Consider the following 16,197-nt stretch of genomic DNA (forward strand, 5'->3'; position numbering starts at 1 on the left):
TTTGATAAACCTCTTCAAACATTTTTTATCTATTACATTTTAAATTTTAATAAAAGAAAAAGAAGAAAGATACTAGAATCCCAAGTCGAAATAGAAAAGACGAAATTAAAAATGAATTCTGTTTCGACTTATGATTCTAGATCTTTCATCTCTTTTTTTTTTTTTTTAAGATTTCTAATTTTTTTTTGTGATTTGAGAAGATAACTTGTGGGTATATATAGGAAATTTTGAAAAACAGTTACAACCAATGAGGGACCACTACAGAGAAAAAAGTCGTAAATTAGTCATTAATGAACAACCAATGTACGACCAATGGTTGCATTAGTCGTAAACTGGTTGTTCATGAATGACCAATTTACGACCAATAGTGGCATTAGTCGTAAATTAGTCATTAATGAACAACCAGTTTACGACTAATGCAACTATTGGTCGTAAATTGGTTGTTCATTAATGACTAATGTACGACCAAAATTGCATACCCTAAACTCGAAACCCCAAACCCCAAACCCCAAACCCCAAACCCCAAACCTCCTATCCCAAATTTCATCTATAATTAAGCAAACAAAATGAGAAGTTATATATTATTAAGTACTGATGAACAACCGCATTTATAAGAAGATGCCGTGAATGAAGTAGAAGTACCCTAACAAGCGGAAGATGTATATCATACTTATGTGGATTTGAAAATTTGAAGAAAATGATGTTTCTGATGACGAGTGATCATGTTTCATTTTGTTCGAACATTTGCGTTTTACTATAATGATATTTGGGATATGAGGTTTGGGGTTTCGAGTGATCATGTTTCATTATAGTAAATTAACACAAATGTTCGAACATGATGAAACATTATCACTCGTCATCAGAAACATCATCCACTTCATCATTTTCTTCAAATTCATCTTCGTTGGCTTCATCCATTGTATCTTCTGGAAGTTCTTCATATCCCGGGTTATGCGGATCAATGAGTAAGATAACATCTTCCGCTTGTTCGGGTACTTCTACTTCATTCACGGCATCTTCTTGTAAAGGCGGTTGTTCATCAGTACTCAATACTCGGCCCCGAGGTGTAACTTTCATAGCGGCTAACCAAGATATTCCAGATTGTCTGATCCTCGGGTATGGAACAAAACAAACTTGGTCTGCTTGAGAAGCCAATATGTAAGGTTCAAATTTGTTGTACCTCCGTGTAGCATTTACATCAACAACACCAAACTTGCTATACCGAACACCTCTGTTGACTGTGGGGTCAAACCAGTCACATTTGAAAAGAACGCATTTAAGCTTTATTACGCCGGGAAACTCCACTTCGATGATCTCTTGTATGATTCCATAGAAATCTGTTTCACCTTTTACACAAACTCCATAATTCATTGTTGCTCGCCGACTTCCATATTCGTAAGTGTGAAAAGTGTATCCTCGTGTGAAATATATTGGTGCCGTGGTGACCTTACCGACCGGACCTTGTATCAATTCGTGAAACCACTGAGGATAAAATTGATCATCATACTGAACCTGGAACATCAACATATATACAACTTCACTGAATATATATATATATATATATAACTTTGTTAATTATATATAGTGTGATATGTATACCTGCGTTTTTAACCATTTCACAAAGTGTTGGTCTTTCCTTTTGTTGAGATCATTGTTTGATACTCCTGGTATAGCCTCTTCGACTTGGGCAACAAAATCGCTGTTTTAAAACAAAATGATCATTAAAGTGTATATATGTGTGATAAAATTTAGAAGCAAAATAATTTTAATTACCTTTCAAATAACTCAATCTCCTCGCAGTTAAGGAGTATATATGTGTGGGCACTATGAGCGTCTTCTGAACTCGACCACCAAACTTCTTTCAGTTTTCCACCTAGCCGTCCAATCTGACAGAAAATGTCTGGAACATCTTCACCAAAATATGTCGGTATAACACCACCATCATCATATCTGCTCGTAGTCCTTTTCCGTGTCCGGACTTGTGACCCAAAGTAGTAGGACGTAAAGTGAGATGTTTCCTCATTCAAACTCCCAGCAACTATTGAACCTTCCACCCTTGCCAGATTTTTTGCTTTCCCTTTCAAATATTTCATAGCTCGCTCGTAAGGATACATCCATCCATTATGAACAGGTCCACGAAGTAGTGCCTCATACGGAAGATGGATAACCAGATGTTCCATAACGTCAAAAAAGGACGGAGGAAAAATTTTCTCCAAATTGCACATCAAGATCCGAATATTCTCATCAAGTTGTCTGATGACATCTACAGTTAAGGTGCGTGCACTGAGATCTCTGAAAAAAGCTCCGATGCCTACACATAATTTACAATTATAAGTTTTTTTCCAAAAAGAAGAACTAATAACTTTAATAATTTGTTACCTGCAAGTGCTTCGTGAACATTTTTTGGAAGCAACTCCGCAAATGCAAATGGTAGAAGTCGTTGCATAAAAACATGACAGTCATGACTCTTCATCCCTGAAAACTTCTGTCCCTGATGATCAACACATCTTGATAGATTTGAAACATATCCATCAGAAAACTTCACATCTGATGACACCCACTTGAACAACGCTGCTTTTGCTTCTGCTGACAATCTGAAAATGGGAACTGGAATTCTCCCATCGTTTCTAATATGCAGCTCAATCCGAGAACATAAAGCAGGCAAATCCAACCTTGAGTTCTTGTTATCTTTTGTCTTGCCGGGGACATTCAACAATGTATTGATGATGTTGTCAAAGAAGTTCTTCTCTATATGCATCACGTCAAGATTGTGGCGCAGAAGTAGATCTTTCCAATATGGAAGTTCCCAAAATATACTCTTCTTGTGCCAATTATGCTGAGTCCCGTAACCATCAGGCATATTTGCAGGAGTATGCCAATTACCGCCTTTGATGACTGTGCTGCATCCACCATAGTAATCAATATCCTTCTCGATTTCCTCTCCAGATAAATATGGTGGAGCGGTGTCCCGTACAACCCTTTTTGACCGAAACAATTTCTTGTTCCTTCGGTATGGATGGTTAATGGGAAGAAATCTTCGATGGCAATCAAACCAAGACGTCTTCCTACCATTCTTCAACTGAAATGCGTCTGTGCTTCCCATACAATATGGACAAGATAGTCTTCCATGCGTCGTCCAACCCGACAACATCCCATATGCAGGAAAGTCACTAATAGTCCACAATAGAACTGCTCGCATTGTAAAGTTTGTTTTCGTCGAACAATCATATGTTTGCACGCCTGTTGACCACAATTCCTTCAATTCTTCTATCAAAGGTTGTAGAAAAACATCAAGGGACCTTTTAGGATGTTTTGGTCCAGGTATCAATATACTCATGAAAAGCAATTCTTTTTCCATACACATCTCTGGTGGAAGGTTGTATGGCGTCAAGAAGACTGGCCAAAGCGAGTATTGTCTTCCAGACATTCCAAATGGACTAAAGCCATCTGTGCAGAGTCCAAGATAAACGTTGCGGGGGTTGCTTGCAAAATCAGGGTACACTGAATTCAAGTGCTTCCAAGCTTTTGCATCAGAGGGATGATTGATCTCTCCTTCCTTCTGATCATGTTCTGCATGCCATCTCATCGATGCTGCCGTCTTCGCAGATTGATATAATCTTTTCAGTCTATCCTTAATAGGTAAGTACCACATCCGCTGGTACGGCACCCTATTCCGTCCACGTCCTTGCGGTTTATATCGTGGCTTCTTGCAAAATTTACACTCTAACAATTCTGCGTCTTTTTCCCAGTATATCATACAGTTGTCTATACAAACATCAATCATCTCCGAAGGTAAACCAAGACTATGAACAAGTTTCTGAATCTCATAATAAGATTCAGCACACAAATTCTCTTCAGGCAAATACTCTTTAAACAACTCAGCCCATGCATCCATACAAACTTCAGGTAAGTTATGATCAGTTTTGATATTCATCATCCTAGCTGCCAATGATAATTTAGAAAGACCTTCTCTACAACCTTCATAAATTGGCTCATTAGCTGCTGCTAGCATTTCATAAAATCTTTTTGCATCCAAGTTAGGCCCCTCTACATTTTCGACCTCCTCTATTACTGATGTGGTTTCACGAAATGCATCGGTAACCATATCATGCATTCTATCATGATCTACCATATGATCTTCTTGAATCACACTTTCAGAAGGCAAATGTGGTTCAACTCTATTACGAACATTTTCAACCTGATTACTACTACTAGCTTCATTCCTACTATCACCTTCTCCGTGGTTAAACCAAATATAGTAATGTGGAGTAAATCCTCTATTTACTATATGTTTCCAAACGGTATCACTAGCAGCAAACTTCGTATTGTTGCATTTACGACAAGGACAGAACATTTTACCCGTTTCCTTTGTTAGAGGCGTCTGTCCGGCCTGGTACATGAATATCTCTGCTCCGCTGAGAAATTCGTCTGTTACTCTTCCGCTTGAATCTTTATGCGCATACATCCAACTCCGAACCTCATAAATATTTCCAGACATTTTTTTTATTCTTTTCGTTTTTTTTTTCGCTTTTTTCGTTTTTTTTTGTGCATCTTAAGAATGAGGGAGAAGGTCATATTTATAGAGAAATTTTGATTTTGGTAGGTGACGATCTTACAACGTTTTTATGTGTAATGATAAATTAACTACCAAAGTGCTACTAATGTCCTTGTAATTCAGTCGTTAATTGGATGTAAATAATTGGTTGTAAATAAGTCGTAAATTTACAACTATTTTACGACTAGCTGGGACCGTAGTCGTAAACTAGATGTAAATTTACAACTAATTTACGACTACATGTATTAGTTGCAAATTTACTACCAATTTACGACCAATTCTGTTTTAGTCGTAAATGGGTCGTAACGTAGATCTAAAATTACGACTACATTTTTGTGGTCGTTAATGTTGGTCGTTAAGGCCACGTTTTCTTGTAGTGATAGAAAGTGATGAACCGACGTCCTTTGAGGAAGCTATGATGGGTCCTGACTCCGATAAATGGCAAGAAGCCGCAGAATCCGAAATGGACTCCATGTCAGAAAACATGTCAGAAAACAAAGTGTGGACTTTGGTTGATTTACTTGATGGTGTTATAGTTATTGAGTGTAAATGGCTTTTCAAGAAGAAAACTGACATGGATGGTAATATATGGATATACAAAGCTAGATTGGTGGCTAAAGGTTACAAACAAATTCATGGTAATGACTATGATGAAACCTATTCACCAGTTGCAATGCTTAAGTCCATTCGGATTCTCCTAACAATGGATGCCTATTATGACTACGAGATTTGGCAGATGGATGTGAAAACAACTTTCCTTAATGGAAATCTCGAAGAGGATGTGTACATGACACAACCTGAAGGTTTCACAGTCCCTGGAAGTGCTGGGAAAGTTTGCAAGCTTAACCGTTCCATTTATGGTTTGAAGCAAGCATCTCGGAGCTGGAATCTTCGTTTCGATGAGGTAATCAAAGAGTTTGATTTCATTAGAAATGAAGAAGAACCTTGCGTTTACAAGAAGACTAGTGGGAGCGCAGTGGTATTCTTAGTGTTGTATGTAGATGACATACTTCTCATTGGCAATGACGTTCATATGCCTAATTCTGTAAAGACTTGGCTTGGAGGTTGTTTCTCAATGAAAGACATGGGAGAAGCTGCATATATTCTTGGAATAAGCATCTATAGAGATAGATTAAATAAGACTATTGGATTATGTCAAGATGCTTATATCGATAAGGTTTTCCATAGATTCAAGATGCATGATTCCAAGAAAGGCTTCTTGCCAATGTCTCATGGCATAACTATCAGCAGGACTCAGTGTCCGTCGACACATGATGAGCGAGAGCGCATGATTAGAATCCCATATGCTTCTGCTGTAGGATCTACATTGTATGTCATGCTCTGTACTCGTCCAGATGTTGCATATGGTTTGGGCATGACGATTCGATACCAATCTGATAGGTGAAAGTTACTGGATAGCAGTCAAGACCATCCTCAAGTATTTGAGAAATACTAAAGATAAGTTCTTGGTCTATGGAAGAAGTGATGAGCTTGTTGTAAGTGGTTACACTATTGCCAGCTTTCAGACGGACAAAGATGATTTTCGATCACAATATGGTTTCATCTTTTATCTTAATGGAGGAGCAGTGAGTTGGAAGAGTTCCAAGAAAAGCACCGTAGCAGACTTAACAACTGAAGCTGAATACATCGCTGCTTTTGAAGCAGCAAAGGAAGCTGTTTGGATTCAGAAGTTCATTGCTGAACTGGGTGTGGTTCCTAGTGTTTCTAATCCAGTGGATCTCTATTGTGACAATAATGGAGCCATCGCACAGGCGAAAGAACCCAGATCCCACCAAAAATCCGAACTCATTCAAAGGAGATATCATCTCATTCGTGATATCGTCGATAGAGGAGATGTGAAGATTAGCAGAGTCTCAACGGATGAAAATGTTGTTGATCCATTGACTAAGCCTCTTCCACGGCCTAAGCACGAGACTCATACTACTGCTATAGGCATTAAGTTTCTTAAGATGTGATCTTGATTCTAGTGGGAGATTTTTAGTTTATGATATGATGTTCAGGTTTACATACATTTGTGTTATGTTTTAAAAGTCATGAAATTATTTCAGATTTATTTTATTATTGGATAATTAAATAAAATTCCCAGATAATTTATATCATTCTTATAGGTCATCATGTACGTGACTTTGTCATGAAACCCTATAAGTGAAAGATGCTATAAGTTATTGAGGTCCCTAGTCAAGGTTGTTAACATGGGACACTAATAACCGAGAATGACTAGTATGTGAGGTGACTGATGACTAAATTTCATTGAGTCATTCAATATGTGGTATTGAAGTCAATCACATAGATTTGTGTTGGAGAACACAGTATTGGACTGACCTGCTATGAGAACTCTACAAGATTGTTATATAAGTGTCATAAGAGTTTCTCATTACGACTATAGAGTATAGTCCTTAGACCGGAGTTCATCATGATTCTTTATTTATGGATTAGTGCACTTTGACCTTGTCAAACGTCAGCAGTAACTGGTGATTATAAATGCATTGATTAGGAGTTTTATGAAGTTTGTAAAGAACAGGGATGGAACAAGATGGGATTTGTCCCTCTCATATAACGGAAGAAAAACATATATGGGCCTATCGAAGATTTGGTACTGAATAAATGCATGGCCGTGCTCAAACGAGGTGAATGTCAGTCGTTTGTTTTATCAGTATAAATCGGAGTTCAATAAAAAGTGATCTAGATTAATAAGGATGACACTAGTTTTTTCCTTATGCTGAGATCGAGATATAGAGACAAAAAGATTATGAGTATATATGATTCTAGTACAAGTGGGAGATTGTTGGGAATGTCTTAAAATCATTTGTACTTACTCTTTCTAAAGTCGTATTGTCGAGGTTTGACAATCATATAATATTAGGTGGTTATAATGTTTTGCTAGAAACCTCTTATAATCTATAAATTGAGAATTCATTACTGATATTGTATGATCCTACAGGATCATATATCTAAGCAAATTAGATCAATAATATATTAGAGTTATGGGAATAACATTAACAATATATATTATATGTGATATAATAATAAGTATATGTGTTGTATACTTATCAGGTGAAGGAAGAGATAGTGATCTCATTCACATTGGTATTGATATATATTAATGGGTTTGGCCCATATTCCTAATTATGAGAATTGGGTTAAGTCGAAGTTTGTTATAAAACGTAACGACGTTTATACGACATGGACGAAGAAGAAAACCCTAACTTGAATAAAGAGAGAGACAAAAGAGTTTGTCCAGGTTTTGAGATTTGATCTCGACGGCACTAGTATCCCTTATAATACAAGCATAAGCTGTCAAAGGTTGTATGATCTCCAAGCAAGAGAGTAGGAGCCGATCTAGAACAAGGGTGATCTGGTTTTGGACTGATCTAATTAACCAAAGGGATCTAGACAGGAACTGATGGATGGATCGAAGTGCACCACACAGAGATGGAAGGCTCGTGATACAACACAGGTTTCTCAAGGCCGTGGAGGTACTAGTCTCACAAGGCAATGAGAAGGAGGCGAGTTCTTGCTGGAGAGCTCAAGGGTTTTCTTTAGAAGAAAAGTTTTTGTTTATTCAAAGTCTGCCCCAAAAAGAGGGTTTGCGAAACATATAAATAAGAACTAAAATAACAGGCTCCTTTAGGTCACTAAATGTAAATGAGAAATAAAACTATAGTCTAAAATGAAAACATAAAGTAATGACATAAGTCTTCATAGCCTTGGACCGAGATAGCACTTAGGAAATGTGTGAAGCAGGTTGTAGCCTCATTAAAAACCTTCCTCCGGAAAACCCATTTGGGACAAAACCAAGAGCAAGGAAAAGAGCACACACAAAGAGCTTGGCCTAGTTGCTAGATCCGTCCAAGAGTCTTGCTAGGCAAGTTGATCTTCTATGGTAATGATCATCAGGTTGTTGTGCTTTGTTCGGGAATGAATGGCCATATATCTTCACTTGATGCTTGATTCTTCTCAGCCGGTTCACTCTTGAGTTCATCTTTCTTCAAGCTTGAAGCCTCAATCTTTAAGGCATCTTTCTTGATAGTTTCTTCAGTAACTTCATCTGCTGGTTTAACCTGTCCAAGATCAGAAGCAAGTATCATGCTCTTATTAAATTTATGTTGAAGTACTTTAGCTCTTTTTCTAGTGATAGCTCCCTTGAATACGGTTGGTACTGGCACTTCTTGGACTGTCTCTGGTTCAGTTATGTTCCTGATCATGTCTTGAATATCAGGTTCAGTTAGGTCTGGTTCAAGCCCTGGTTGAATGTCCTCATCACCTTATAAATCCAGTTTGTGTGTGTGTGGATACCGGTAGAGACATGACGTTTGGAGTGCTTGGAATCTCGACTTGGTTCGTTTATCTCTCGTTGCATAACATCCAGGTTTATTCGAGAGTCTAAGATCTAGATTTGTTTCAGTATTTGCATGAGATCTTTGCGTATGAATTCATAAGTTGATTTATAAATTGTTATAAACCGGTATGAAATTCTAACACTAACATCACTACCAACCCATCGGATTTTGGGCTTTAGAGTTTGAGCTTTGGCTCAGAGATTCGCTCCTTAAAGGAAGGTAGAAACTATAGCTACAAAATACTAAATTCTTTTTTTTTTTCTTATGGTTATATGTTACAATAATTATTAACTAGATGATGACTGTACATTTGTGCGGATTAATTTATATCTAACTAGCTTAAATTTTAACATGACTAGATTATTTTAATGAAAATATTTTAGTTTCATAATGATATCAAAATAACATGTATATGATTTATTTACATTTTCTGTGAAATCATATACAAAATAAGATTTATTAATTTGAGAAATTTCTTAAACTATTTTTTGTATTTACCTTAATCAGATTTACCATTAGTTTTAAAGAAGTAAATATAGACTTATATCCCTAAAGTTAACTAATTTAGACCTGAGGTTTAGATTTGTGGGATGTAGTTTGGAAGGTGGGGTTAAATTGGTTTAAGAAAAATAAATAAATACTTACAATTTTAAATAAAATTTTAATATATTTACCAAACGATTTCTGAATTTCAAAAGAAATTTTCAAAAGAATCATAAAGAACAGATTTGAAAATATTTTATAAGAAGGTTAGAATTATAAAACGTATAATTCTGAAACTATAAAATGTTTTTATTATTTATTTAAATAATTATTTATATTTATATAATAAAGAAAGGGTAAATGAGTCTTTTGTCTCTTTAATGAAATCTCATACTTTATGTATTTGTAAAACTATCTCTCTAATCAAGCAAAAAAATGAATAATGGTACAAAAAATGAGGTGAAAGAAGAATTTCTCCTTTTTCTATTTAAATTTTTATAAAATTATATCTTTTAAATATTTAATATCTATGTAACTTTTGTCTTGTATATGTAAATGTATATATGTGTTTGTAAAAGTGCTTAGTTTAGTTATAGTTAAAAATAGATTGTTTAATTTTTTTTTCTCAAAAGATTGTTCTATTACTCAAGCTTGAGGTGGTATGGGGAACCAGATCGGAACGGAACAACCAATATAGTACAGACTCCTATTTAAGGATCTCGCTATCTTAGCTAGTTAATCAGACGATACATTTTCAGTGCGAGTAATAAAAGAAATCGAGAATTCTGGAAATATACTCTTCCACTTCATTAGCTCCTTTAGTTATGTAGAAAAGCTCGGCCATGCTTCCGGGTCTTGGACCATCGAGATTAGTTCCTTTCTGTCTGTCCCAAATGATTGACATGTTGAATTTTTTAGCATACACTCCATCACCCATGATAATGCTTCTAGTTCTGAATGTAGAGGTTATATCCTCCTATCTTGGTTCCTTGCATCTATCTATAACCACTAAATAGTGTCATGTTTCCGGACCCATCAATCAGACACATTTCTGAGGTATTTGTCTGTGTTGAAGGTTGTGCTACTGCTGGACCATCCTGTTTTCGATTTGCTGCATACCAAGCATGGCATTCAGATTCTGCATATCTGACAGTTTCTAAAGGGTCCCTGTCTATCCCTCTGAAGAGTTTATTATTCCTTCCCTTCCAGATGTACCATAATATCCACGGGTATGGATCCTTATCCAGCTCTGGATCCTCAATATCATTCTTTCTCCAGAATAGGTAATCCATATTCGTAAATTGACTGGCCCTCGGGAATATCATTGGCGGAGTCAGAGTCGTCGCATGTGCCCATGTCTGTAGTGCTGGAGGGCATTCAAATAGTGCATGATTGATGGTTTCATCTTCTGCTCCACATCGAGGGCAATGATTATCACATCGCATATGCCGGTGATTTAGATTACTTGTCACTGCTAGTTGACCAGATATGGCTTGCCAAATAAAATGTTTGATTTTCGGAGGAGCTTTTAACTTCCAAGCAAAGGCTTGAAGTTTTGTAATACTTGGCTCTGGAATCTCTGGAGGACCTTCTCTCAGTATGTTAGTTGCCACCCAATATCCTGACTTAACAGAGTACATTCCATTCTTAGTGAAGCTTCAGCAGCATCCATCGCGACAGTAATCCAGGCTTATGGCCAATTATTTGATCAGAGCAATGTCATCCTGATGAACATATCTTTCAAGCCTCTCCCTGTCCCATATCCTCGGGTTTCCTGTTATAAACTCAGATACATGCATTATTGGAAGTACAACTGGGACACTTGGTCTCGCTGGGATCATTGGGATCCATAGATCCTCCCATGCTCTAATCTCATTTCCTGAGTGCACCTTTTGTCTAATTCCCATTTCTATCAAAGGCTTCGCAGCCATAATACTCGTCCACCCATATGAAGGATTTGACGTTTTGTTTAGACGCAGAGGTGAACTGCATCGGAAGTATCTTCCTTTGAGAACTCTTGGCAGTAATGAAATTAGGGAATTGCACTAGACGCCATAATTGCTTACTGATATACAATGGATTTCACCCATTTTCTACCATGGTATAATGATATTTTTATTACATAACTAATAAGTTTTATAGCCTATAAGGTATGTTTTCAGGTTTAGGAGTGTTTCATGATAAAGTGAAGCTTTTGGAGCATTTTGGAGCACAAGAGATAATACACCCGAGTTGACCATTCAAGACCAAGTCGGAAGTCAACATTCAGAGAAGAATCGATCGATACTCATCTAGAGTTGTCGATCGATGTAGCTGTGAAGATCCGCGTACTTGAAGATTATAATCGATCGATACACATCAAGTGTTGTCGATCGATAGCGAGGACGAAATGGTTTAGCCGACTACTTCACCAAGGTTTCACCAAATTACGAGATTATCCCTGACGGGGTTTTAACCTAATAGAAATGCTTAAATACCCTCCTGCCTAAGTGTTTTTGACGGCAAGGGAAAGCAAGCAAGCAGAGAGTGTGAGAGAAAGCTAGAGTTTTACTTTTGTTCTAAGTTTTGAGAGAGATTGGAGAGATATCATTGAGAGATTTGTGATTGAACTCCATTTGTTTTCTATTCTCTATCTAATGCAATTTCTTTACCTATCTTGTGTTATGAATTGTTTAGTTATGTCTGAGTAGTCTACTGTTAGATCTAGGGTTTAAATAGGTTAGTGGGATTAGCCCCAAACTATACTTGCTAAGTTGTGATATTCATCAAATGAATTGTACCCTATGCTTGTTCTAGATTAGCTAACTAGAGCATAGATCACTAGGATTTTTATATCTTGAATTATCTGTTTGAACTAGCTTGTCTCCTGTTGAGAAGAGCTATAGCCCTCCTCGAGACCTAGTGTTTATTATCGGCTTGCGCCTAGGCATTTCTAGAAGCCGTCAATCGATATTCCGACTGGACAATCGATCGGCACTGCGAAAGGTGTATCGCTCGATATCTCTAAAGGATATCGATCGACTCTTTTTCTGGTCAACAGACGACAGTTGAGATCAGAGATCTATTTATTTAACCAGTGAGACATCACTGATTGTTAAGCGGCTGAGTTCTTTAATATCATGCAAACAACTTGTTAGGCATTTATAGACATTACAATCTCTAATACCTGAATAAAAGCCCTATGTCCAGCACTCTTCCTTATCTTATAAACAACCCATCATATTGTTAGCAGAGCAACTACCTTGCTCATTTAGGATTGTCATTTTACATTTCCATCATAAAAACCAACTTCACATAGGATTGATTAATTAATTAGATTTAATTGGTTCCCTAGCTCCTCGTGATTTGATCCCTAAGTACTACAGCTGAACCTCTTATTTGAGAGAGTATAATCACTCTTTAGGGTAATTTGAGTGGTATCAAATTTGGCACCGTTGCCGGGGAGCTTTGATCGCCATTAGATTTAATTCTATCAATTTTTGGTTTTCTTTTTCTTTTACCCCTTTCTGATTAAAATTTTCTTGTATTTTCAGGTACATACCCAGTAGTACCAGTAGCAATAAGGAAAATCAACTACTGTTCTCAGAAGATCCTGCACACTTAGAACATTCAATCCGCAAAGACCTACGCTCCGCATCGATCGACAGAACCGCAGCACCGTCGACTGATATTCACGTTCAACCGTCGACCGATACTCAGACATCACCGTCGACCGATACTCCTCGCTGCTCTACATCGTTCGACACTACACACCGTACATAGATCGATACTAACCCGCTAGGCATGGTTGCGATTGTTATTCTCCCGCAGGGCGAGAATAGAAACCTGTATGACCAAGATGGTCATCTGCGTAATGCAACATGTCAGAAGCTAGATGCACAGGGAAACGTAATCCCTGAGCCAAAAGCTGAGGCTACAGAAGCAGCTCAAACACGATCGTTGGCAGACTACAATCGTCCTGATGAGTACTACACCAACAGATCAGCTATTCGACTTCCAGAAATTCAGAAGTCGAACTTCGAGCTAAAGCCTCAGTACTACTCACTCGTGTCACAGATACCCTAAGCTGGGTTATCGCACGAGCATCCTATGGACCATCTGGAGAGGTTCGAGGATCTTATAGCTGCTATTCTTATGGATGGAGTCCCTGAGGACTACCTACTTTGCAAGCTCTTCAAATACTCACTGATTGGAGAAGCTTCACACTGGCTTAAGCAGCTACCTACAGGATCACTGACATCCTGGGCCGACATCAAAAATGCCTTCCTGCGTAATTTCTTTGATGAGGCACGTGCTGAAGACTTAAGGAGCAAAATCGCCACCTTCGCGCAGAAGCCTGGTGAGACTTTTAAGGACGCGTGGATCAGATTTAAGTTCTTCCAGCGAGTGTCCACACCATGGATTCAATGAAGTGCAGCTGCTAAGCACTTTCTACAGAGGCATCGCCTTGAGGTATCAGATGGCTTTTGATACAGCTAGTGAGGGGAACTTCAAAACCAGAAATCCACTAGAGGCTGTGAGACTTATTGAGAACCTAGCCAACAGAAGCAGCACCAAGAACACTGACTCTGATAAGAAGAAGTCTGTTGCAGCCATTGGGGAGGAACAAATGAGTGAAGACAAAGCTAAGTTAGAAGCTGTACATGAGCTTCTGAGGAAGCAAATCTGCTCAGCTGAGGAAGGAGAGGCTAGAGATACTGATACAGAAGAAGATGTGAACTACATTGGAGGTACTGGATTTCAGAGGTCTAGAAACCAGAATGGCAACATGAACTTTTTTGGCAGTGTTCAGAAGAGTAACTACAACCAGAGTTCACAGTATCAGAAACCTTTCAACAACATCAGGAACTATGAAAATTCATCTTACCAGTGGACACAAATTGACTCTGTCTTCAACAATCTGAACACAAGGATAGATACCATTTGTACACAAGTTAGGAAGCTTGAGGCACAAACTGTTCAGACTGAAGACTATATCAGGAGAACTGGAGCTTTTAAGGAAGTAGGAGAAGGAAGCATGAAACACCACGTGAATGCCATCATAGATGATGATTTCTGGCAAGTGGTGAAGCATGAAAATCTCCAAGAAGGAGACTTTGAAGTGGAAAGTTCACTAAGTCTTGGTGGATCGCAATGGTGTCGATCGACACCAGATTGTTCAAATCGATCGACACGATCGATGTCATTTCCAGAAACGACTGCGGATTGCAACGCGGTTAGGATTTTGACACATGCTGAATTCACGGCTTCGCATCCACAACCACCAACCCTCACCTACGAAAATATCGACCGACGAGACGAGCCACTCATCGATCGACACAGTGATGAGACATGCATCGATCGACCCTTATCTCCACCTATCGATCAACACGCAACTCTCACATACCGAGTGCAGTTACCAGCAATTGACATCAACCGAATCAATGCATTCCGACCAACACCGAAACCACCAGCTGACCCTGCAGAGACTACTAGTAACCCTTCAGAAACTACACCAGTTTCAGAGGGAACTGAAGGAAGAAGGTTAAGGAGTATGAAGGAGAAAACTCCTAAGAACCTTAAGAGGGAAGCTAATGAGAAGGAGATAGATGGTTCCACTAAGAGAGTTATCAGAATCCCACTGGAAAAACCCTTTGAGGAGGTGTACTTCACAAGCAGATTGTGGATGTTCTTCAGAAAGACAAGGGAGACTGAAAATGACATTAGGAGAATGTTTGACACAGTCAGAGAAGACATGAGGCAGAGGATCACATTGAAGAAGAAGAGTGATCCTGGGAAGTTTGCAATACCATGTATAGTAAAGGGAATTAAGTTTCCTCATGCACTATGTGACACTGGTTCTTCAGTCAGCATCTTACCAAAGGTTATGGCATACCAGCTGGGTCTGAAAGTAGAGCCTTCACCAGAGATCTTCACATTTGTGGACTACACTCAGAAAAATTCTGGAGGCTTGATCAGAGACCTGGAAGTGCAGATTGGTAATGACATTGTCGCTGTGGATTTTCATGTCCTGGATATCAAGTTAAATTGGAACTCTTCCCTTCTACTTGGAAGAGAATTTCTGGCTATAGTAGGAGCTGTATGTGACTTAAGCACCAACATGATGTGCTTGACTATGATAGATCCAGATATCCACTACGACCCTGTCAGACTTGGCAAAACACAAGCCAAAACCGTGGAAAAAGAAAATGATCTTCGTATCATTGCAGTTTGTCATTGTGAAGAAGGGTATGAAACATAATACTCGAGATCAATCGACGACCTCACTACATCATCGATCGACATCAGCGAGTCAGAAGAGATCGACACCAACTTTGGCCAATCGATCGACAGAGACACACCAGATGATGAACCCGATTTACCAGATCATTGCTACCCGAATTTCGATATCCAACCCTACAACAAACAAGATGATTACTCAGTAAGGAGTTGGCCAGACAGCGGATTTCATGAAAGTTTTACAGTAGATACAGCTATATCTTCCCAAAGTGGAGATCACATAGAAGAGTATGATGAATATTTTTGGGAGGAAAGAGCTTGGGAACACTACATGGAGAATGATAGATTTGCAAATCGTTTACCAAGAACAACTTGCTCAAAATCGATCGACATCCACTGCCCAACATCAATAGATTATCTACCTCATCCAGCAAAACGACATCGTCCATCGATCTACATTGCAAGCATTACATCGATCGATATTGAGTCAGACGACTTAAGGGACAAGATCGGAATTTCACCTATTAGGGCAACAGATGGGTATATAATGTTGTCAACAACAACCACGAAAATTCAAAC

At 38.3% G+C, this 16,197-nt stretch overlaps 1 protein-coding gene across 1 annotated transcript; it reads right to left on the reverse strand.

The window, feature by feature from the left end:
* Nucleotides 1–849: 849 nt before the first annotated feature.
* Nucleotides 850–4,465, reverse strand: LOC130498122 (uncharacterized). The gene is made up of 6 exons (XM_056991487.1): nt 3,967–4,465; nt 3,426–3,867; nt 2,380–3,170; nt 1,774–2,311; nt 1,600–1,699; nt 850–1,512 (listed from the first exon to the last, which is right to left on the reverse strand). Exons 1-6 carry the CDS (start codon nt 4,463–4,465, stop codon nt 850–852), a joined length of 3,033 nt encoding a protein of 1,010 aa, XP_056847467.1.
* Nucleotides 4,466–16,197: the final 11,732 nt, after the last annotated feature.

The sequence above is a fragment of the Raphanus sativus genome, chromosome 7 (assembly GCF_000801105.2).
Source record: "Raphanus sativus cultivar WK10039 chromosome 7, ASM80110v3, whole genome shotgun sequence".
Classification (NCBI taxonomy): Eukaryota; Viridiplantae; Streptophyta; class Magnoliopsida; order Brassicales; family Brassicaceae; genus Raphanus; species Raphanus sativus.

Coding starts and splice junctions, on each gene's coding strand:
- LOC130498122 (XM_056991487.1), bottom strand. CDS start 4,465: ATGTATGCGCATAAAGATTCAAGCGGAAGAGTAACAGACGAATTTCTC. Junction 3,868..3,966: donor TTATGAAGGTTGTAGAGAAG/GTCTTTCTAAAT, acceptor AGTTGTTTAAAG/AGTATTTGCCTGAAGAGAAT. Junction 1,513..1,599: donor TGAAATGGTTAAAAACGCAG/GTATACATATCA, acceptor TTGATGTTCCAG/GTTCAGTATGATGATCAATT.